The sequence below is a fragment of the Ambystoma mexicanum genome, chromosome 6q (genome assembly GCF_040938575.1).
Source record: "Ambystoma mexicanum isolate Mex_15411 chromosome 6q, UKY_AmexF1_1, whole genome shotgun sequence".
NCBI classification, from domain to species: Eukaryota; Metazoa; Chordata; class Amphibia; order Caudata; family Ambystomatidae; genus Ambystoma; species Ambystoma mexicanum.
In genome coordinates, this window is record NC_090937.1 from 1078084320 (window position 1) to 1078109431 (window position 25112).

Consider the following 25112-nt stretch of genomic DNA (forward strand, 5'->3'; position numbering starts at 1 on the left):
CTTTCTATAGCCGGTTTCCCTTACACTCCCCATGTTGTTCCTATGGGAAATCTTCACTTCTCCTGGTTGCCTCTTCCTCGTCCCAGCATTGGTCAGAAATGGGGGTGGGGAGAATGGACTGGGACTGAAAATGCCTTGTGAAAGCTGAGGGAGAGGGATGTGAAGTGTAATGGGATTGGAGATTAGATTGAGTTTCAGTTACTTTTTTAGGGAGTTGACTATGAATATAGGAATATCTTCTTATCTTGTCTTTACTTAAGGGAATGGTTGCCTCCATCCTTATGTCTAAAACAGGGGTCTTGATGATATTCTCTGTAACTTGGACAGGTACTGGATGAATGGATCTCAACACAAGAACTTTGTCCTTGTTTCATTTGGGTCTTCTTCTTTCCCCCTCTTGGGCAACTGACGCCTTTCTTTCTCCCTCCTGAGTCATACATGATAGGATTGGAATCAAAGGCCATGACACCTGGTTAAGAGTTGTGAGAATCAATATATCCCATGAAGGCGTCCAGGACCTCCTCTTCCTCCTCCATTGTCCCGTCAGAATACTGCGTCTCACCTGGGGTATTCCCACTAAAACAACCCCGGACTCCCCTACCCAGGTGATCCTCCCTCGCTCGTCCAACCCCAGGGTTGGGATCCAAAAGCGATGGCCCTCCCCAGGCCACTTGAATAGAGGACTCTATAGGTCTGGATGGAAGAATGTTCCTAGGTTTCACACAGCGGGCAAGCAAATGCGTATATCGTGAAAGAAACTAGTAGCACTATTAGATAAAGGGTGTCTAGCGTTGCCGGACTTAGAGGTGTATTACGAGGCAGAGAAGGCAGGATTTCTGGCGCACTGGTACGAGGGAGGAGCAGAAAGGAGGCATGTGGAAATGGAAAGTGCGCTTGCCGGACCATCTCTTTTAAGGGTGATAATATGAACAGCTCCTGGAAGGTCATCTAAATTGACGAATATGGTGGAATAATCATGTAGATCGTTAGTTAGCATTGAGAAAAAGGAGCAAGGCAAGGCTTTGTATTCTCCTAAACTCCTGGTCATTCATATCCCAGGATTGCTACTCACCAGTGAGCTTGGGTATGTGCACTGCATGAAACGACTGGGCATTGCATGTTTTTGCGACCTTTTCCCGGGGGGGACAGTTCCTAACAGTGAAGGAGATGCAAAGTAAAGGGGTCATTATGCCTTTAGACCTATTTATATATTTAAGGTTGAAGAACACCCTGAAAGATCTATTCTCTACCTTTCCGGGGGAACCAGCAGTGGTTGTCACATTGGATGAGGTAGTGGAGATAGTGGATACCAGTAAAATTGTGTCCCGCCTCTATAGTAAGGTACAGGAGAATACAATGGGGTGGGTTGAATCATCTCGGCAACTTTGGAAGGCCTCGCTGGGTGACAGTACCTGAAGAAATTTGGAAATATTGCTGCATGCAGACTAGGAAGATTGCCCTTAACACCAGCAGTTTTTGTACATATAGCATGAGGTTGCCCTTCCACGTTTCATTTTTGGAAGGGGTTTTCAAAACAGTGAGTATTATTAAAGGGGAAAGGATGGAGCTTGACCCGAGAGTGGCAATACTGTGATACATGCTAGGGAGAATTTTCATTTCTGTGCTAATTCCCTTCAACCTTAGAGACCCTCAGCTCTTTTGCTGGATTTAGGACTTTTTAACTTTAACCCTGGAGTGAGTGAGACCTTTTCCTCACTCTCTCATGTGTTTTTACCCGATTTGGATTTTGTATTTTCACAGTTTTTGGAGTCTGACAAACTCCATAGGCATCTGCTTTTTGTATGGAAACACACAACACCTTCAGTGCAATGTCACAGCGAAAGCCTTTAGATTTCTCATAAGGTTTAAATCACTTTTTCTTGTGTGAACTACAGTTCCCAAGAATAGTAAAGCGAAATTGACTTTACATAACTTTTCTCTTTGTAGGTCCAGCACACGCCATCTTATGTGAAGTGCTGGGGGGTTACCAAGTAGCCCCTTATCCTACATTTTGACGTACCATTTATATGTTACCCTAACTACTTTAAATGGCTGGTGGCAGTAGTTTGCTTTTTCCTACCATTGTGCTTTTCTACTGCAGGCTGAACCCTCGGCTGCACTACAGCACCCATGGGTGACCATTTTGTCAAAATGACCCCCGTCTTCTTTTTCTGCCATTTTTTGTTTGTGAGGTCTTTCTTGGGTTTTACTCTGTGCGTTGACAGATTTGAGCCCTTTGTTTTTCTTGCCTCTGGCTCCAGCGAGTCTGAGAAGACAGGATGCGAGGGAGGGTCCATAAACTCCCCTGTTATTTGTCTCTAGGAATGCCTGAATGCAACTAGTCCTGATTGGCTGGCTGGCTGCCCTTTCAGGACAGCCATCCTGCTGTGTGATTGACAGCCTAGGCTGTGCATGAATGGGAGAAACCTGCTTAAAAGGCGGGGGTTTTGGGATACAGGCAGTGTCGACCACTGGGAGAAACACCAGACGACGAAACCGTGAACGAAGCTTGCTGCAATCTCCTGGACCTTTGAATTGCCCAGAGCCCTGCTGCTGTGCTGAACTCCTTTTTCACCTCGACATAGAAGCTCCGGATGGAACGACTTCTCCCCTTGGGTTAGTGGGACCAACTAACCCAGAGATGAACTCCACTGGACCACTATCCCCAACTTGCTGTGCCTCTCCGTTGCTTCGGAAGCCCAATGCCAGGGGTTGAGTGCCTGTAGTTGAGTGCAATGTCTGCCACAGAACGGATCCAGGCTGAAGCTCCAGGAAACTCCTCAGGACGATCCCGAAGCAGTACCTCCAGATCCAAAGTCCCCTCACCAGAGTGCAGTACTGAGGGATAGAAGAGAGCCCAACCGGTGTCCGAGATCCGCATCAGTGCTGTTTGCTAAGCGCTGAAACCGCGAAGTGCCACTGAACCAAAAAGAGTCCTTAGCTGCAGATGACCTCCCGAGTACTGCCGCAGGATCCCTCCAGACGTCCTCACTCTTGTCCCCAAGACAAGAGACTAAGGAACCAGGTTCTGCACCGCTGTAACAATACAGAATCCAGGTGAACCACTCTTATTTAAATCAGAGGTACTGTTTAGGCTTGGGGTACTTTCCTTATTGCCTTTAGCCAAGCTCTTCTCACTTGGGAATTGCATTGGCTTATCTTTCTACGAGTTGATTTCAACTCTCTTCTCAAAGGCTTAATAACTTGTGACCCTACAAGTGATTTTTCTAAAACTCTCTACTTTGTGCAAGACTGTAATCCAAGAAGTGCATCAGATCTATAGACTGTCCCAAATGACGTTGGCTGTCCTGGCTCCCCGAAGGCACTCTTCTAGTCCATTGACTTTGATACCGTTTGTCGCTCATAGGTGGTAGCTTGTTGTATACTGTTACTGCTGGGGAAGGCTTATCTAGACTTCATTGGAGGATTTAGCTGTCCTCACATGTACTGAGAAACTGTCTAACCTTTTTCAATCAATCAATCAAAACAAAACAAATGTATTCGGATGTATAAAAACAACCTTTCCCCAACCTTTCCTTTCTGAAACCTCAGAATCTACAAAGTATACATGCCATTACTGTCCTTGTGATTGAAGTCACCTCAGGGTGTAGGAATTGTGTATGATTCTAAAAAGTAAGTTTAAAAGTATATTTACGTTGTTACAAAGAATTGCCTTTTTTAAAGAAAACTTACTTAAAAATGTATGTTAATGAAATAAATAACTATTTATAACTGAAACCTTGAGTGTAAGAGTTACTTGGTTACTTGTATTTACAGATTTCATTTGTACAGCTCTACAGCTCACATGTACCCCTCTTGAGATAGACCTGGCTGATCAGTCAGTTGGATTCAATTAGCCCCCTCAGTATGAACAAAGAGTTCTGTCTGGGAGCATACCTGTGAATATCATTTGAGTCCAGGCATTCTGGATTTATATAGAGCTTATTCACATTGACTCATTATCTGACAATCTCCAGAGATTTGTTGAGTATATAAAACTCCTCTTACATCAAGTGAGTAAAATGTATCTTTTTTATGTCTTTCCATGGGTTTTCTCCACCTTTAGAATATATGATCAGTTGCTATGATTTGTTTGTTAGTCGGCAAACTAATTAATGTAGATTGATGTGACACTACATTCTACTCCCAACAGGTGTAGTTAAGAAGGATACTAATGAATGCAGACTCATGGACTATACAATATTCTATGAATAGATGTTGAACTCTTAACACTAGGTTGTAATAATGGACTGTATATACAAGCACATACAACTATTTTTGTATTGAAGATTCATTGATATTATGTATTGTTTGCATATCAAGTTGAGTTTATGCACCAGTTATGATACATTTATCTGTATTTGTATCTATATGGCTCTTTGAAATAATGTGATGACAGATGTGGTAGACTGCATACTCTACACTGTTGTTCTATTTAGGGATACAGTCATTTTTTGCTAAACAGTGACACTACCTCACCCTTAGTATCGCACAGATTGGCACTGCGGTTATCCTCAATATGCCCCTAGCAGGCATCTAGAAATAAACTTGACACAGTAGCGTTAATACGGGAAACAGCAAAAGTGCTTACAAGTAATAAAACGCAGCGCTCTACATGACAGCAGCCCCTACATAGCAACGTTACTACTACAGAAAGCTCATAGTTGCCATAACAACTAGGAGAAACATTCAGCTTCACGACACAGATTACGTGCACGTCATAACGTTCTATATCTTCAACGTGGTAGCCAAGGTTACCAATGCACACAACTTTCCACAGCCGTTTGGGAGTAGCCGCATGCATCAAGAACGAAATACAGAACGTATTTCTATCATCTGGTAAGGCACTTCTATCTTGACTTCAATACACATACGCAGAGTAACGTGTATCCAGACAATTTATGGCTTAACATTGCATGCCGTTACAGATTTATGTAAGAGGCGAGCGTGAACGTTTCCTTGACACCATTACAGCAATGCACAAGGGTTTATCCTTCATCAGCAGACACGCATGTTATCTATGGAAAAGCTACACAGCAAGCTTTTGCATTTACATTATGTATTTTAAGCCATTTTCCCATATTGGATTCTTAGATAGTTTTTTGATTTCTCTAGTATGAACACCCACATTTTAAACCGAGGTCTAGAGGCGTAGGGACAACTGCTACCAGAGTGGATTCCACAATTTACCGTTGTTGGAGAGGGTAAGCTACTATCATTTTTAGAGATATGCATTGACTCATACTTTTAAACATACAGTGACCCTTATACTTTATCACTGCACACTGCCTTTGGATACAAAGATTCCAGGGCATTAGTACCCACTTGACGCAGATACCGGAGGCCTAGAGGTAATTTATCTATTTCTTGTATACTGATAAAAACATCACTTACAGGATATACATATTTGAACTGATTTAGCTTTATATGTTATATTGTAGATACATGAACATTTTCTGTATGTAGCTTTATTGACCCCCTGATGAAGAGCTTGATAGCTCGAAACGCGTTGGGCATTGCAACAATAAAGGAAGATAATATGAATGGACATTTCAAGATTCATGATTGAGTTGAAGCTGTGAAACATAAATTAATGTTACATAATGAATGTGATCTAAGAAATAAACTATGACCTTTACATATTGAACTGTTTTACAAGATTTATGAACCTACTATTATTGTCATAACAGTCCAGCTTATTTAGCTATTGACAGTGTGCAGGGGACGGGAGTTCCCCCATTGTGGGAACTTTGTTCCTTTGCTCAGTCACAGTACCAACTTGTGTAGTACAGACCTATACCAAAAGGTGGGTTGCCTAATACCAAGCAGATAAGTGTTGTCTAGACTCACACAGTGTGGCTGCACCAATTCTTACCCAACAATACACTAAGTAGATTGCAGGGCGAGTGCGGAAACTAGTTGGACTATTAATGCTTTTGGCTAAACGGATGGGGTAGTCCCACACTAATGCAATGGAAATAAGATAACCTGTACTGCAATGAAATGGAGTATGGAAGATTAGTTCACCCCTGTGCCAGACCTAAAGATATCTGGGACCTTTATAAGCAATATCTCATTTCGCAGGTCCGAGGATGTGGGACCCAATTTGAAGAAGGGGCACCTTGAATGCACACCGTCATTGAATGAGAAGGGTTTTAATATGCACCGGTTGTATGAGAAGGGGTGAATACCTACTGAGGGATGGGGTACAACTGTAAATAATGTGATGTCAAGAGTTAACACCACGATGATAAATGCACTCAATGTATGTTGCCAACGGGGAACAATGTCATGATCTACTATCGGGGTAAAGGAGGGGCGGGGGTTGACTTACTGAACCACTGTCGTTATCTTTGTTCTTAATTGATGAAAGCAATACAACTTTGAAAACAAGGCTGCTACATTCTTGAATGAAGAACTGCCTGCAAGCTGGGCTACAATTTGTCCTGTGTAGTTTAATTTTCTCAGTTGCATTCACAGGAACAAGACACATTGGGCCTCATCACAAGTTGGACGGTAAAGAGGATCAATTACCGCTGGGTGAAAATAGCATTACCGCTGGGGCGCGCAGCAGTAATTGCACCGAATCACAACCTGGCGTGCACACGCCCCGACTCTGGCAGTAACACTATTAGCGCCCGGCAGAAATTGCGCCGAAAAAAGCACTACCACCAGAAAACCGGCACTAATAGCTCTACTACCAGCGAGCCCGGCGCTATAAGCATCAGCGGAAATTGCGTCACCGCCGGAACGGGAATCAGCGCAGTGGCCATTTTGGAAAACACAATCCTTTTAAAATCTCCACTTCCTGCAGCCATCCAGCAGTACAGACAACTGACAACGTCACAGAAGAGGCTCACAGGCAAAGGGGCAGAACATCGGCTCAGAAAGCCCAGGTTCAGTGAGGGTGAGCTAGTGGTACTGGCTGATGAGGTAGTGGGGCACAGTGACAAGCTGTATGGGCCAAGGCAGGGGAAGACCAGTGGGCAGCGGTGCACAGCCATATGGCGCAGCATTGCCCAGAAGGTCTCTGCAGTGTCCGGAGTACCCCGTGATGGTGAGGACTGCCAGAAATGGTGGAAGGACCTGAGGGTATGGGTGCAGGGACTGCTTGCCCAACACCGCTGGGAGTCCCTGGCGACCACAGGAGGTACTGCCCAGCCACTGGTCCTCGTTGCATGGGAGGAAAAATGCAGCACCATGCTTGACCTCGAGGGCATCGGCAGTGCAGAGGCGGGAGCCAGCAGGCAGGAGGGGAGTGTACCCCCCCCCCCAACAAATGCATGCACAAATGGTAACCCAGAATAAGAAGCTCCAGTGGACAGGGACACAAGTCAGCAGTGTCCGAAGCTGAGCGTGCTGACAGGGCAGAGTGAGGGCCCATCACATCAGCCACCCCCAGAGCAGCCATGGGGGCAGGGCACCTTTGAGCGGGACAGCAGCGGGAAAGCCAGGCAATTGAACCAAATTAATGGCCATGCGCACCTCACCCCTACTGGTGCACTGTGCGCCAGCGGGATTGAGGTGCGAGAGCAACCATGACACTGTGCATCATCCACCCCAGAATGTAGCAGATCCAGTAGGCCTGCACCATGAGGCATGGCAGACAAGCCGCAGGGAAGTACACGTCCCTCATGCAGACATGTCCACAGCATGCAAATCACTGTGCAGAACAGCCTGCTGGCTGCGCAGCAGTGTCCCATAGAGCCATACCGTTGCCATGGAACAAGCCCCCGAGCCCACCATGTCACTGCCATCCGGGGAGGGGATGCAGGCCCATGAAGGCCCACAAGCATGCATGTCAGACAAAACCCACCCCCTGCACAGACACCCTGCTCTACCAAAACAGAGGCCAATGGCACACACCCATCTCCACTAGCAACCCCATGATGTAGGGCCCACATGCAACTTCCTATGGCAGACATGCCCATTTGCCCACATGTCTGGTGGCACATCCTGAACAATAGCAATCATGTAATGCATGTCAATACATGTGGTGGACCCATACCTGACGCAATGTCCTATGTCCCCTACAGACGTGCATGCATCGCCAGAGCCCCCTGAGGAGGAAGAGTCAGCTGCCCATCAGGCATTAGCGCCACAAGGCCCTCAAGGTCTGCCATGAAGGCCCACAACACTGTTGCCTAGGCAAACAGACCGCCATGCAACACCTCAAGCCAGCAAGGCCAAGCCTACCGGTGTCACCACTGGCCCTGTAATGAAACCAGCGGACAGCCGGGGCAGTGCAGGCCAAGCTGCACCCACATCTGCAGCCGTCAGCACAGACAAGGAGGCAATACCTACATACAGGGGGACACCGCCTGGAGTCCACACCTGGCCAAGGCCCACACTTCCCTGGGAGCCCTCCACACCACCAGCACATAGCAACACCCAAGCAAGATGTGGACACACCCTCCTATGGCTCTCTTGCATTCAGCTCTGGCCCAATGCCTAGCCCACCTCCCTGACCGCATAGTCCACCTAGCAACGTGGTCCTGCAGAAGCTGGATGCAATGGAGCGCAGGCAGCACAAGATGGAGGCCATCGCCCATACTCACTCAGACCACCTGCAGGCCATCATGGATTCCATCCAGGGGGCCACCAGCAGGGTTGTGCAGGAAATGGTGCGCAGCAGGGCAGAGATGAGCGCAACATGTCCACCAACGCTATATGCCTATATGCCCAGCCTGTGCGTGAACTCACAGAGGTAGTCTCTGACCTTGCGGAGACAATCCGGCAGGGGAATGAACTGCAGCTTCAGCTGAACCTTGTGCCCGCCTCCCTGCCATCCACCTCCACGACACCCACGGAGGGGTCACATGAGGGCACTCTGCGGCAGCAATCGCAGCTCCTACTGCGCCCTAAATCACCTGGGGCTGGCAAGGGGGGTGAGGGAGGAGGCCCCGCCTGTAAACAACACTGGCTGCCACGATGGGCTGTGCTGGGGAGTTGGTGGTGAGACGGGGGGATAGTCTGCTGGGGAGTTGGTGGTGGGAGGGGGTATAGGGTGCTGGGGAATTAGTTTGGGCACATGGTTAGAATAAAACAGTTGAACTACATTAATGTGAAGACATTCTTAATTGCATCATTGTGGAGTTTATTTACAAATATGACAGTCACACAGTGGTGCATGGCTTGTGCAAGGCAAATGATTCAAAAGAAATTGTCAATCAGTGCCTGGTGAACCAGTCTCACTTGCCTCATGTCATCTCTTACGTTGCCAGGTCTGGCACCTGCATGAGGAACTATGTCATCATCCTCTGGGGGTGGCACGTCCACATCAGGGGGTAGTGGTACATTCCGCCTTACACAAATGTTGTGCAACATGGCACACGCAAGCACGATCTACATTAGGGCTCCGCCTGTGCGATATAGGCAACAAAAACGTGCCTTCAGGAGTCCAAAGTTCCGCTCAATGCACACACAGGTCCTGCTGTGTGCGTGGTTATATGCCATGTTGTGGTGTGTTGTGTTTGTGGATCACGCACATGGGTCATCAGCCAGGCCAGTTACTGATAGTCACCTGCATGGGGAGAGGTGCACACATCAGTCACTGTGAAATGTGTGATGGTTGACTAACATGTAGCAGGGCAATGGACATCATGTGCGAGCATATGGGGGCCCATCACATGGCATGTGCCTCTACAAAATCTCGGCATGCTGTGTCACTGGTATCTTGTATTCTTTGACCTTCATATGCACCCTGTGACATTGCTGTAGTTGAGGGGATCTGGTCCAACACTGCACAGAATGTGGGCTGTGCCATGCCATGCATCATGGTGCCAGTAGCTAAGAATAGGAATACAGATACCAGCTTAAGCAATGGGGGCACAGCTGTCCGGATGTTTCAGGGTGAGGGCCTGACCCTTGGAATGGGTGCATGCCTTGCTTGGGCTCTCATCACCCTCCTCCTCATCCTCCCCACCACCTGTACTCCTTGTGCCCAGGCCTGGTTGACTTGCATCTCTGCTTCCAGGCACAGTATGAGTAGCTGCCTGCCCCAGCTTGCAGCAAGTAATGGCAGCATGGTGTTGGAAACAGTGTCTGGGGTAGGGTGTGATTTATGTAGCCCTCTGGAGCGCATTGGGTGCCCCTGTGGCTTACTTTCTGGCACCTGTGTTCATTTACTTCCAGCTGGAGGCACATCTTGGCTGTATTAGTGCCAGTTTTTTCGGCGCTAATACCGCTGTACATGCACTTGTGATACGGCTGTAATTGTGCTTTGTATTGACGGTGCTATTAACACTGGCTGTGATAGCGCCGGCTGTAATAGCGCCAGCTCATTTTGCACTGAGTCGTGATCCGGCGAAGCGGTATTGGCACTGCTAATTCCGTTACCGCTGCAATTAAGGGCTACTGCCCAACTCGTGATGAGACCCATTGAGGGCACACTGCCGTTATGGCTTTGCCTTATACACCAATCAAAAACATGTCTGGAGGATCCTAAACTATTGCTCTTAACAGACATTGCAGCATTTGCAGCTAGTTGCCAGAGCACCAAGACATCTGTTGCACAACAGCAACCTATCAATTGCACCATCATAACTACTCCTTCATGTCATATCAGAATTACCTTCCACTGATTACAGACTAAATAACATACCTTACATCCAATTTTGGAGGCCTATTATGTGTGTAGCAAAAGCACCAAGTAGAATGCCCTTAATGTCTACACTGTAAGAAATAATGACTTGACAATGATTATTTTTTTGAGCATTTGTGTGGCGCTTTATACAACAGAATTGTGTTCGCTTCTCTACACTAATGGTGGAAATATCCAAGCTAGGCAAGCGGATAATACAACAGAATTGTGTTAGCTTCTCTACACTAAAAGTAGAAATGTTCAAGCGGATAATGCATTATTCTGTGTCACCAAGTGAAATGATACTCTGGTCAGTTGACATTTATGCTCGATCCATTAGAACCAAGAGAACTTATGCATATTTCCAAAGCATATACCAGTTAAGGAAATCTGACAAGCCTATCGGGTAGTCCTCACTTTGTCGGTAGGAATTATCTGCTGATGCGTAATGTAGAGGGTATGTGCAATTTGTTTAAGAGGCGCTTCATAAAACATCTGTATGATGCCCAGTTGTGACTATGCTGTCTCCACCTTACAAATGTTCTCCGCTTAGTTATCTGCTTTTACAGGTTAGGAGTTCAAGAGAGACATCTGAAAAAGTAGGGTAAGTTTACCTTTCAGTGATAGCCCTTTTGCTATAACCACACACCAACCACAAATTGGGCCTCATTACGAGTTGGGCGGCATTCAGGCGGTAAATCTAATGGAATACCGCCCATCAGTATTACTGTTACTGCCACATGGTCCGGCGAATTTACCACCGGATTACAAGTGGTGGTATCAGTGTTAGTCGCCATTATAATAGGATTGATTTTTTTTTATTTGTATTTGGTTACCCAACCTTTTACAAAATGACCAGCAAAAATGATCAAAAACAGAACCAATAATCCTAGTGACCAAACAAATATAAAACTTCCATATTCTTACATACATACAATGTCAAATATATACAAGCACTTAAAAAAAAGAAAAAGGTAAAATATTATCATATTCTTATATTACTTCTTTCCAACACCTGAACCACAGCTGTTGTTAATGCTGTATTATGACCTGAAATCAGTCTGTCCCAAAACCCTTCAGAGACAATTCTATCTTCACTAGCCACGAATCTGGAAAAGAGGGCCAATCTTAGTGGCCAAGTACCTTCACATTTTAACATAAGATGTTTCAGCGATTGATTTCCCGGGGTTGTACAAATAACAGATCGTATTAGTGTCCTCCCCCTAGGCCCTTTTTGTGAGAACTTCTCCAGTATGTACCAGATTCAGGCGAGTTCTAAGGAAGTTTTTCCTGATTTTCCAATCCGGGAACTTTACAAGAAATTTTGCCATGGTCCCTAATTTCTTGTGAACTGACAAAAATTGGTTCGGGGGACTTTCAGATCGCATCTTGTCGACTGTTGATACAGTCCATTAGTTCTAGATTTTTCTTTCTTTTAACTTTTACTAGATTAGTGATTAATGCTACAAAATCGGAGTTGGCCGAAGTAAAAGTCTCCTTTACTTTTACTATTAGTTGGGACAGTAATTTAGATTTAGATTGATCCAGATGGGCCTTGATGTCTGCATAAAGTGAGCCTTCCTGGGCTGTAATTATTAAGCGAGCAAGAGAGGCCAATCTCCATTCTGCAGTATTTTTCAGAGATTTCAGTCCTAATTCAAATGTTAGGCCAGGCATTGGGAGGGTCATTGGGAGTCCCAAGACTTTCTTCCAAACTGAGCCTTCTAGTTTTTTACCAATTTGTATTACACAGCTGGGGTTTAGCCTCAAGCCCATATAGGATCACTGGAACCACTTTTGCTGTGTAGAACTTAATCAGTGGAACGAATGAGAATTTGCAAAATGTAAGGAGAACCTTTTTCATTTGCGACACTTGCTGATTGATTTTATTCAGCCCATCCATTTCCGCCTTAGTCAGAGGGAGATGCGTAGATCATGTAGCCCAAACACAATAATATTTCACTCTCGGGAGAACCTGGCCATCAAGCGTCCATCGGGTGAAGTTCACAAGTTTGCGCGTGTGCTTTAAAGAAAACACCTTTGTATTTCATTTAGTTAATCGAGGGGCGGTTCTCCTTTGCGAAAGCACTCAGCCCATTTAGCAGACATTGCAGCCCCACTGGTGTGTTGTCACGCCAGCCAATGGATCTTAGACGTATTAATTTTCGGGCTGGCCAGCACGGATGATTGCAATGTGGTTGAAGAAAAATGGTGAAGAAAAATGGTGCCCCTAGGCAACCCTGTCTAACTTCCCTCTCAGCCCTGATAGAATCTGACAGATGTCCTTCCTCGTCCAGCCGTACTCGCAGGGGTATCCCTGTGTAGCTCAACAAGCATGGATAACAAGCCTTCTGGAACTCCCCACTTTCTCAACTTATTCCAGAGGCGCTCCCTGATTACTTGATCAAAGGCCTTTGAGAAGTCCACCCAAGCACCATATAATTGTGCTTCTCCTTTGTCCCTGGTGTTCTCACTAATCAAGTTAAGGACAAGCCCATTTAGTGGATCTGTTCACTCTCGGCCCAATCTTCCAGGTCTCTTAATAGAATTTTCATGAAGAGTTTGCTACAATATCTAGGAGGGCGATAATTCGCCGGCTGTAACCGATCGCCCCCCTTAAAGAATGGAATAAATGTAGCAGTTTACCATGAGGGGGGGGGACGTTTGCTTATCAAGGATTTCCTTGTTGTTCTTTAGGACCTGATAAATCAGCCCATTTGGGCCTGCTGCCTTTGAGGAAGAGGATTTCGCAATTAAGTCTGCCAACTCCTTTTTGTCGAAGGAAAGATGCCAACTGACATTTTGACCCGGTCTATGTAGTACCTTATGGCAATTTTCAAAATGTTTAGTGAGGTATTCTATCCACTTGGTCTCCGGCAACAAATTATACTGGATGCCATTAAGAGTTTTTCTCTGAGTGATTAATTACAGACCTGAAATTTCAAGAGTTGTTTTGAGTAATTACACTCAGCATCATTCCACCATCTTTTTGAAGGCGCAGCATCCTTCTGCTCACTGACCAATGCTTATATTCCAGGGGCAGAAACTTATTTTCTCTTTAGATCTTCCGGGCCACGATTTAGTCTCTTTAGCTTCCTCAGCTTGTGACCTAGCGACTTTTTGTACAACCAGGTTTCTTAGTCGAACGTATGGCAGTGATGGTGCCGCTTTCCACTTCCTCCCACACTCGGCGGGCAGGTGGACCAGATATAGTTTACAAATTTGCCCGGCTGACAGCTGCCTGCAGAACATTCTCAGGGATTTTCAATAGGTTATTATTTAGGGCTCTAACCTCCAATCTATATTTGGAGAGGCAAACTCTTCCCTTGTTGATTATTATATTCTGTGTTTGTTTAACTGTCAGAGAGGTCGCAATATCTGAAAAAAAACAGCTCAAGACATGACTGGTCACTCCCTCTCTCAGACTTAATTTCCAAGGATATGTTTAGTGACAGCAGTCCAGCAGACATAAAAATGTAGTCCAAAGTGGAGCTGGACTGCCCTCGAGACAAGTCGGACCTGGAGGAATATCCCCCGGGATAGATCCATTTAGCATTTTCAGCTCCCAAGCATCGATAAATTCCACCCAGATTTTACCTTTGTTCGATGTACTCAGAGGGAACCTTACTTCCTTCCCTTTTGAGGTGGAACGCATTGAGTGTTCAGGTTCCCCAGCTAAAATGATATGGGCTTCCCCATGGTCTAATTTGATCTTCTCAAGCAGTGATGTCAAAATAGTTAAGAAGGGCTGAAGTTTGATCCAGGCAGGGTTCCATTAGATGTTAATAACTACAACTTGGAAATCTGGCTTTTGAGTTCTTAAAGTAAATTTACATTCCTGAATGCCCTTAGCATTATTAAAGATGGGAATTACTTCCCGACGCAATAAATTCTTAAAGGCCATTAAAAGGCCCCCTGATGGTCTACCTTTTGCTTTTTGGTGGGCAGGCAAAATATGGGTTGAATATCCTTCAATAGCTATTGAGTTTACAAGCCAGGTTAACTGGAGAATAACAACATCAGTAATACTGAACAGGTGTTCTTTCATTTTTTTCGTTGTAAAGGTATTGGGACCTCGCGTGTTCCAACTTACCAGGCGGATATTCTGCCTAAAGGGACTGTGAACCCAGTCCCAATTTCTGTAGTACTTATGTATTTATTACCCGCTTAATACCCAGAGGTTTCGAAGCACGGACACAGGGAACGAATCAGTGTTGCTCTGTGTCTTGCTTCCAAGGCGAGCATGTTGCCCCTGAGCTATCCTCCTGAGCCATTAATTTGGAGTCCATAAGACTCCATTGGGGATTTCTGCTTATTTTGCAGATTTATCAGCGGAAAGTGGGAGTATTTACTTCCAGCATGATGCTGGAGGTAAATCCCCCACTGCAGGTCCAAACTCGTATGTGGGAGAGGGAAAAGTGGCAGTAATTCCATCACTGCCACTTTGTTCCCACACCGCCATACTTGTAATGAGCCCCATCGTCTTTCAACAAACAGCAATGGGGTAATTCCAGCACCAGCATTTATTCCAGACTGGGGAAACACAAGTTTGCTGGTGGAGGTACAGATCTACCGGCAGGCCTGACTACTACCACTGGGACTCCATGGAATGGGAACTTTCCGGTCTCTCCGCCACCCGTTATATACAGTAATATTGGGATATCAGGCGGTGGAGACGGTAGGTGCAGTTTCTTGGTATCTTGCCGGAATTACCAGCGGGATACCGGTAAACTTGTAATGAGCCCTAATGTTTTGAAACCAGTCAGTGGGGGTAACTTCAGTTTTGCCATTGCGGTAAAAGTGCTGGTAAAACTGATGGTAATTCCGGCACCAGCACTTTTACTGCACCAGCAAAACACAAGTTTGCCGGTGGGGGCACCGATTTATCTTGCACCCCTCGGCAAAAAAATTCCCAAAATCACCGGCACCAGTAATTCTGGCAATCCCCTCCATGGAGTCCTTTGGTATAGGGATTTACCTGTGTTTCTGCCACTTAGAATATGCCAGTAATTACGGCATTCCAAGTGGTTGGAAACAGCATTACTGTTTTGGTGGCATCCCGCCAGATTTTCCGGTGGGATAACCCCAAAATTGTGATGCGGGCAGTGCCAACCAAAATAAATGTGTATGCACATTATCGGTCCTACAACATTTATATTTTATTAAAATCCAAGGAGGTCTTGTTCCACCAATAGTTAAGTGCTCACAATGCCTAATGAATCAAGCAGTTGGTTCAGAAATATGTCTGGGTTGCTCCTGTTTGTTCTATGTGGATAGGATATGGCCTTGAGGTTGGGATGGACTATTCATTATGGAGTTGAGTATGTCTGGTCCTCTTTTCGAATGGCAGAGTGGACTGCAAGAAAGTGGCAAAATGCATCAGAACATGCTTTCGGCATCCTGAAAATTGTACATACTGAAAAAACAGAATTTATACAGTACTCTCCAACACACACATGATGTGAACATGATTAAACTATTAATCCATTTGCACCTAACATAATTCATACATAATGTTTATAATGAGTGGCTTGCTCACAAATATACATTTATTCAGAGAAGACATAATCGTGGCAAGGATAGAGGTGGTAAGAATTGTGAACCATGCAGGCACAGAAATGAGAGGGCTAGACAGGTGGGGTAATGAAAATCTGAGCATCAATGTTACACAACCAATGAGATTATCTTTCAAAAATGGTTAAACTGACAACCCCAATGGAAACCATATCAATCTATAAATACCTGTTGAACAAATACGTTGTTCAGATGGCTGGCAAGCCTTCGAGCAAACTGTTCTCGCAGGTCAGTGAACAACTGCTGCTGCTGCTTGACTGACTGAAGCATTTCATGTCCTAAAAGAGATAGAAGAATTATTAGACTGCTGCATCAACCGATTTGGATTGTCGCTTTCAACACTATAAATAGGTCCATTCTATGAGTCAAGCTGGATCAATGGGGTCTCCACTCAGAATTTGTGAAATATGTTAATAGCTCTTTATTCAAACCAGCATACAAGTCCGTCTTGCCAATAGAGGATGTTTCTCTTCTAAGATTGACACATTAAGGAGCCTCAAGCAAGGCTGTGTGCTTGCTCTTTGTCTAACTTAGCACTTTATGCAGATCGATCCTTTCCACCTCGGCTCTGCCAACTGAGGTTAGACTGGTAGGCCAATGATGATGGCATAATAATATTTGATGTCACTCCTATTGGTTTGCAACAGATATTTCAACAGTTTGCCTCCAGGAATGACCGGACCAATAATACTCGGAAACCAAAAATTATGACAATGTCTCCATCTAGAAGTCTTTTTTTACCCATCTCTAGTTCAAGTTTAGAAACAGTGAACCATGTAATATACTTGGGGTTTCACATTTAAAAAAGCCATCCATTCCAAGATGGCCGCCGGCATCGAGTAGACGTGCCGACAGCTGCTCGTTAGCTTCAAGGCCTGTTTCTCTGGCGGACCCACCACCCCTCCCAGGGACCAGGCTGCGGTTTCGGTGAACGGATGCTTTGGGGAGCGCAGCGGTGAAGAGGCTGCAGCGTGGGGGCCCTCTGGAAGGTGGCGCGGACATCAGCAGGGAAGTGCGGGCTACACCCGTGCAGGGAGAATCAGCGTGCCCCAGGAGACTGTGGCCGTGGCTTGTGGAGGTTCGGGCGGGTGCCCACTGGTAGAGAGGAGGGGCCCTCAGGGCGGACTCGCAAAGCTTGCGTCTGTGCCGGAGAAAGCTGAGAGGGAGGGCGCACCGGAGCGGACACCAGCGGAGGCACTGGCGGTGGGGGAGAGAGGCGCGGCATCCCCAACTCTTTCTGTGGAGCCCCCGACCAGGCCGGTGCAGAGCGGGGGTGAGGGGCTCCCCAACTCCTCCCCAGATGACAGCGCCGGATCCCGCAGCCGAGGTGAGGAGTGGGAAGCGAAGCGAGGCGAGGCACGAGTGGCAGGCGCAGGCCCCATTGAGAGGAGGGGGCAGAGAGCCGCCCGCGGATGCGGTGAACAGAAGTCCCAGCAGCTGCGGAAGAGACAGACGAGAGGCGAGTCCCCCCCAACAGAAAGCAAATCCTTGCAGTGCAGGGAAGAGCGGAGGCCCGGAGGGCTGAACAGGCCCTGGGCAGGGGAGGGGCACAAGAGAAGACGAGCAATCTGAAGAACGGGGCCAGGCAGCAACAAACGCTGACTGGCGGCGGGGGCTTGGAGCAGCCCTAATAGTGCTGAACTCGTAGGGTAGGCCTGCGCAGGGCGGGCGGCCGCCGGAGACTGGGGCGACTCCCCTGTGGGAACCAGGGGTGAGCTACAAGTGGAGAGTGGTGTGGGTCATCAGGGGGGGGACGTGTCCCCCTCCCCAATGGAGGACTGGACAGCTACTAAAGGGCCAGTGCTTGAATCAAACTGATTGGTGGGGGCCCCGTTGGGCCGTACTGACTTCACGGCCAGCTAAGCGTAGGAGGGCCTGGGGCCCAGGACACAACCCACTGGATCCACCCATAAGGGACAGGCGTCGGAGTGGATCCTCAGGCCCCACTCTACAAGAGGCCGGTACGTCTGGAATAGCGCCCAGAAGCTCCCCGATAGCAGTGGGGCTGGCATAGGAGGCTGCGGCAGGGGAGGACCCACAGAATCGGAGAGGGAGGAAGGCCTCCCACAGAGGAAGGACTACCGGACTGAGGCGAGGACGACCCCCCCCCCACAGAAGATGGGGGATTAGTTCGACCTGGGGTGAGGGGACCCAGGCCTCCGAAGTAGCGACCGAGGACTTGGGTTGCCGACGCGAACACGGTAGGGCTGCGAGTTGGGCCCAACATAGATGTCTTCCAGGTCCAGGGGGAAATCTGGGAAGGCCGGTCACTTCGCAGGGCAGGGGAGCCCCAAGGAACATTGCCCACACTTTGGCCTGCAATGGTGAACAAGGACTCTAGTAAAAGCAGCAGTGGTCATTCGAAGGAGCGTAGGGGCAATGAAGCGGAGGATGAGCCGGCACAGATGACGAGGCAAGATTTCAGAGGAGAAATGCAGACCCTGAGAGAGTATCGGGCTCAAACCTTTCAAGAGCAGTTTCAGCTAATGAGAACCAACCTCAATGCTGCAATAGGAGAAATGCGACAAGAAGTAGCTCAGTTGGGGGAAAGGACAGACTTGCTGGAAAGAGGCCTCCAGGAAAACGAGAGGGACACAATGGCTAATAGCGAGGCTATAGATTGGCTGGACACCGCAACAAGGAATATGGAGGCAATGCTAGAGGACCTTGTGAATAGATCCCGGAGGGTCAACATCCAGATCAAGGCGCTACCGGAGGCAGTGACGGATCGACAACTAAAGGAAGAATGCCAGCATATATTTGCAGAGCTTTTGGGTGAAGGGGACCCGGGATCGATAGTATTGGACAGGGTTCATAGAGTTGGCCGGATCCCTGGAGGTCCCAACGCTAGACCTCAGGAGGTTGTGGTCGCCTTCGCCAGGTATGGGCAGAAGGAAGCGGTATTGCTGGCGGCCAGGCAGAGCAAACCGGTACTCTACAAAGGGCAGGGAATATCATTGTTTCAAGAATTGGCGGCAAGTACGCTAATGAAAAGAAGGAGCATGGGTCCGGTTTTGAAGGAGTTGTCAAGAAGGGGATAAAATATAAGTGGACCTTTCCTTTTGGCTTAATGTTTAAGTGGGAGGTGAGTCAGAGGCGGGCTACCACGCTCCAAGAGGCGGCTAGCATTATACGGTTGGAGCTGGGGGGTGGGGGGCACGAAGGGGAGCCACCATCCCGGGGGGGTGCCAAAGGGAAAGGGGCAGACCTTGGGAATGGGCCACTGTGGGGGAACGGGGTAAGACAAGGGTCACGCTGCAGGGCCCCGCGGGGGGGTTGAAAGTTCGGGGCACCGAGGGGGAGGGGGGTCGTAGCGCAGGGGAGACTGGGTGATCTGGTTGCCGCACGAGAGGTCTATGGGGGTGGTGGGAACTTGGATTTCATTAAGGGCCTGGGAGGGAGGAGTGGAAAACGTGTTGGAACAAGCAAGGACGGGATTGTCCGGGAGGTGGTGAATGGAGGGCTGGGGGATGGGGGGAGGGAGCGGTCTCGCCCTAAATTGGGGGTTCAGGGTGGGAGAGGGTGGGGGGAGGGATAAGGGGGGGGTCATAGCGCTTGGTGTTGTAGTGCAAGAAGTACTGGGGAGGTGGATGAGGTACGGTGGTGGGGAGGAGGAGGTCGAGAGAGATACCACAGAGGGTGGGAGGGGAGAGCGGGCAAGGGGGGGGGGGTCGGGGTTGAGGGCGGAAGAGCAGGTCAGGGGGGCATGTGAAAACTCCACTTTGGATTCAGGTGGCTAACGCATAACATGAGGGGGTTAAATTCCACCTTCAAGCGAAAATCGGGGCTGAGATGAATCTTTGTTTTAGCTCCTGAAAGGCTTTCTCAGCCTCTTCGGACCATTGAAATCACTTGTTTTCACGCAGCAGAGTGGTGATGGGGTGCACTAGTTGCGAAAATCCTGGAATGAAACGACAATAGAAGTTTGCAAATCCGAGCATGCTCTGAACTCCTTCAATCGAAGTTGGAGATGGCCAGTTAAGAATGGCTTCAACCTTCCGTGAATCCATGCACACACCATGAGGGGTTAATACAAATCCAAGGAACTCGGCCTCAGTGACATGGAAAAAACATTTTTCCAGCTTTGCAAACAGTTTGTGTTGTCGAAGTTTGGCCAAAACGGCCCGGACATGTTTCACGTGTTCTTGCTCTGCACGAGAGTATACCAGAATGTCGTTGATGTATACTACTACACACACATCAATCATAATTATCGCAAAACATTGTTCATGAAATACTGGAACGCCGCTGGGGCAAGGCCAAAAGGCATCACCTGGTATTCAAATAGCCCGTATTTGGTGCGGAAAGCGGTCTTCCATTCGTCCTCTATCCAGATCCGTACCAGGTGGTATGCTCCGCGAAGGTCTAACTTGGTGTAAATCCGGGCATCTTTAACTTGATCCAATAGGTCAGGAATCAAAAGCAAAGGGTAACTGTTTTTAACAGTGACCTGATTCAATGCGCGGTAGTCGATGCAAGTCCTATGGTCACCTTCCTTTTTAGGCACGAAGAACAAGGGTGATGCCGCCGGGGACTTGGATGGGCGAATGAAACCGTTAGCCAGGTGCTGGTCTAAATATTTTCTCAAATGCAGGTTTTCAGGCTCTGTGAGAGCATAGATTCAACCGCACGGGATCTGTGCTCCTGGTACAAGGTCGATCTGGCAGTCATACGACCTATGAGGGGGCAGTGTGTTGGCTTGATCCTTTTGGAATACGTCCTGTTAGTCTTGATATGGGAGGGAATTGGTTGGTTTCATGATCGTCGTCGCTCCAGTGACCAAAGGTCCTTTAGTTGGATAACAAGTTTGAGCACAGTCGACTGAGAAGGTCAACCTCTTGGCATGCAAGGATTATGTGATAATAACCATGGCATTCCCAGAATTATTTGAAATTGTGGAGCCTTGATTATATCAAACACTATGGTTTCCCGATGACCGTCTTGGCACAAAAGAGTCATCACTGTCGTAGAATGCGTTACTGGACCCGAAGCGATTTCAGTTCCGTCGACTGTGGTGATTAAGTCTGTTGTTGCCTTTTCGCAAAGGGAAAGGTTCATCCTCGAAGCCAACCCTTAATCCATATAATTTCCAATGGCTCCACTGTCAATGTATGCTCTGACTGCATGCATTCGAGATGGCGGTTGGTGGTTTATAAGGACCATAGGCAAATCTAGGTGCGAGGTCTGGGAGTCCTTCTTTTCGCTCGGCAAGCGGACCTCTACGCCTGCCGGGCGGAGAAGTTTTCCAGCTCAGACTCTGTTTCAACCTTACCAGCGACTCCCACTGCCTTTTTAGGTGGCTTTACTGGGCACTCTCGAAGGAAATGGCTGGCTGACACGCAATACAAACACAGTTGTTGTCTTCTCCTATCTCTTTCAGCCTTGGATAATGGCCCACGCACTCCTCCGATTTGCATGGGTTCAGACACGTCGGTGGTCTTGGAGGTGTTTTCCTTGGGGCGTACAAATACCCTTGAATCGATTCTAGCATGATCAGCCTTAAGGTTCTGCAGTCTGTGATCAAGCTGGACCACCAAGTCTATGAACTCAGCACAGTCTCTGGGCAGGTTAACCACTTGAGCTAAAACGTCCTTTAACTCCCCTCTCAGGCCGCGGTAAAACAGCGTTGTTCGTTTGTCGTCCGGCCAATCAGTTTCCACAACCAGTCTGTTGAAGGTCACAATGAAAGTTAGCAGATCCTGGTTGCCTTGACGCAAAGACAAAAAGCTCATTGTTCAATGCCTGACCTTGGTAGCGCCGAGCAAACAGCTTCTCCATATCCAATTGGAATCTTTGGAAGTCTCTCAAGATGGGATCATCCCGACTGACCAGCGGTACCGACCAGTCAGCAGCACTGCCACCAAGATATGAAAGTACAAAGGCCACTTTGGACTGGTCGTTTGGAAAGGCTCCTAGCCTGCATAGGAAGTGTAGACGGCCCCGATTCATAAAAACCGCATACCTTTTTGGGTCTCCAGCGAATCGTTCTGGGGCTGCCAAAGGTACGGCTCCTGGGAGGACCACCTGAACTGGGTTGCTTGATGCAGTGGGTACCATTGACCCCACTCCAGGTAGCAGCGTTTGCCCTGCCTGTGAATGGAGCAACTGTCTGGCGAGATCATCGGTGCGGTCCTTTGCTACAATCAGTTCCCTTCGTAAGGCATTGGTTTCCTGTCTAGCCGAATGTACCTCGGCCCTGAGTTCCCCCAAAAGCTGAGCTAGCTGATCCGTTTCCGAGGTTTCCATGGCGCCCAGGTAGAGAATTTGTGTAAGGCTTCGCGTTCTGTCACGCTCACCTCGTCTCCACGGGGGCGTGCTCGTGTGCGAAGGATGATGTCTGCACTGGTGTTGTTCTGCTTAATGAGGGCCTGCTTGCATCTTCCCTTCTGTCTTGCCACAGGAGATGTTTGTCTGCAAGTTGAAACAATATATTAGCCAACTGTATGGAGCTGGTTTTGGTTTTCACCTCCTTCCGTGTTATCCTTCTCTTTCCCTGGCTCACCTTGTCTATTATATGGGTGAGCTCTCCGTCCTGCACACTCTCTGGCAGGGGCGCGGTTACTCTGTAGTTCCAGGATCGAGTTACTTCACTGATCCGATGGAGGTTGCTGAAGTGGATGGACCGGAGTAAGCAGTTAAGTCTCTATTCCAATAACTCCTTGAAATAGCTGCCTTAAGTCCTTGCATGCAAGATATCTAATGTTCATTTTTTTGTCTTTCAGGTGCGGCACAAAAGCGATTTTCGGATGATGGATGACTCTCCTGACAATGATGTGCAGGATTCTTGCCGGTGAGTAGAGCGCTGTGCGAGATGCGCTAATAGTTCTCTTTATTTTAGCCTTCTTGTTGTGTGCGACTAACCTGCTTTGTCTTTTCTGTTCATTCTGCAGAATGATGGAGAACTGCTCGCTGGAGTTCCTGGAGGAGGCCGAGTCAGGTGCGTCGCTACCCGAGAGGGTACCTTCTGTTCTGATCTTCTACAGATGCGGTGGCCCTTGGATAAGCGTAAAGGTGAGGTCCGGATGTTCTGCAGGTAAGGCCTTCAATGCATAAATAACTCTTGTTCTTCTATTTTCACAGGTGCCGATGGATAGAAGACTCTGGACGGGCGTGGCAGAAAGGAAGCAAGAACTGACACGGAGAGCGTTACGCTGCAGGAGTGCAGATTAACGCGAAGCGTGTTCAGTTTGCAGGGTGCGGTTTAAATAGCCTTGCAAGTAGTTCAAGGAAAATAGTCCCCTTCATCGTATCCTGTCTCTCTGGTAAAGTAGTCCCAAGCCAAACCCTGTACTGAATGGCTCAGCATCTCAGAGCCAAATAAATGGACCATGTATTTAACACTTACCATGAGCCTGGCGCCAGCGGCGCCAGGACTGAGCCCAGGTGAGCCAAGCTGGGGCCTGGGAAGTCCCAAAGGAAGCCAGAATTTGGGCTGGGCGCTCGCAGGTTTCAGTGTTTTGGGGGCATGCACCATGACAGGATAACAATGGGAGGTTCATCATGGTGAGGGGGGACCATATGGGTACACCTAATACTATAGCTTCGGTATATGCTCCAAATGTGGGACAGGATAGGTTTGTGAGTGAGACCCTGGGTGCGTTGGAGGGTTTTGCGAGGGGCCAAATCATCCTGATGGGGGATCTTAACTTGGCCTGGGATAAGCAGCTAGATGGAACACAGCATGCGGGGGGTGTGGCCTCCTCACAGCTTAAGGAGCGGGTTAAGGGGGTGGGATTAAGGGATGTGTGGAGAGCATTACGCGGGGAGGAAGAGGGATACACTTTACTTTCAGTGTCCATAGAACCCAATCAAGAATTGATTACATCTGGGTCTCTGCAAGCCTGGTGGGCGGGGTGGAGCGGGTCGAGGCCGGCCCCATGGGGATTGCAGATCACCGGGTAGTGCAGATGAAGATGCAGCTGGGGAGTCGAAGGCCAGGGGTCTGGAGTTGGAATTTCCCATAGGAACACCTGAGGGATCAGGTGATCCGGGGGGAGATAGGGAGCAACATTAAGGCATTTTTTTAAAGGAATAATGGCACGGACACGAGCCTTAGAACAAGGTTGGATGCGTTCAAGGCCACTCTTAGGGGGGAACTCATTGCTCTGAAGGCAGAGAGGAATAAACAAATGAGGCTGCTGGAGACCCAGTTGGAAGGGGAGGTGGAGGCCGTGAGGGTGAGGCTGAGGGAGGCCCGCACAAGGAAAGGGTATAGGGAATATAGGTTAGCGGAGGATCAACTGGGGATCTTAAGGACCAAAAAGGCAGAAGGGGCAATGCTAAAGGTCAGGCAGAAATTTTATGCAAAGGCCAATAAAGCAGACTCACTTTTAGCGCGCTTACTGAGGGGTAACAGGGAACAGAATGTGATCACGGCCATGAAGGATGAAAGAGGGGAGAGGCTCACACGAACTGATGAGATAAAGGGACGTTTAGCCAGATTTTACAAAACCCTGTATACATCACAAGATCCAACGCCCCAGCCTCAGAGGGAATTCTTGGGAGTCTTGCCCCTCCCCCGACTCTCTAGGGAAACTGGGGAGGAACTGGGACAGGCTATCACAGAAGACGAGGTGAGAGCTGTCATAACGTCACTTCCCTGTAATAAGGCTCCAGGCCCTGATGGTTACTCAGCGTCCTTTTATAAAACCTTCTCTCACATACTGACCCCGCATCTCGCACAACTGTTTAACACGTTTGAGACTATGGGCCGCATTGCCCCATCAATGGAGGAGGCCAAAATCACACTTATACATAACGCTGGCAAGGACCCCCTATAGACCCATTGCTCTCATAAATACAGACGCGAAAATCTATACCAAAATATTAGCGAAGCGTTTGGAGAGGCTCCTCCATACACTGATCCATCAAGTTCAGACGGGGTTCGTACTAGGAAGACAGACGACCGATAATATCCGGCGGGTGGCCCATTTGGTCGAGAAAACGCAGAAGACGC

General features: G+C 48.0%; 1 protein-coding gene across 4 annotated transcripts in view; it reads right to left on the bottom strand.

Moving 5' to 3' along the window:
• EXOC1 (exocyst complex component 1) overlaps positions 1-25112 on the bottom strand; it is a 791619-nt gene that overhangs the window by 477858 nt on the left and 288649 nt on the right. For all 4 annotated transcript variants that reach the window (XM_069631625.1, XM_069631623.1, XM_069631624.1 and 1 more), the window contains one exon: positions 16325-16434. In XM_069631625.1, the coding sequence (XP_069487726.1) occupies positions 16325-16434 (110 nt within the window). The remainder of the gene's footprint in view (positions 1-16324; positions 16435-25112) is intronic.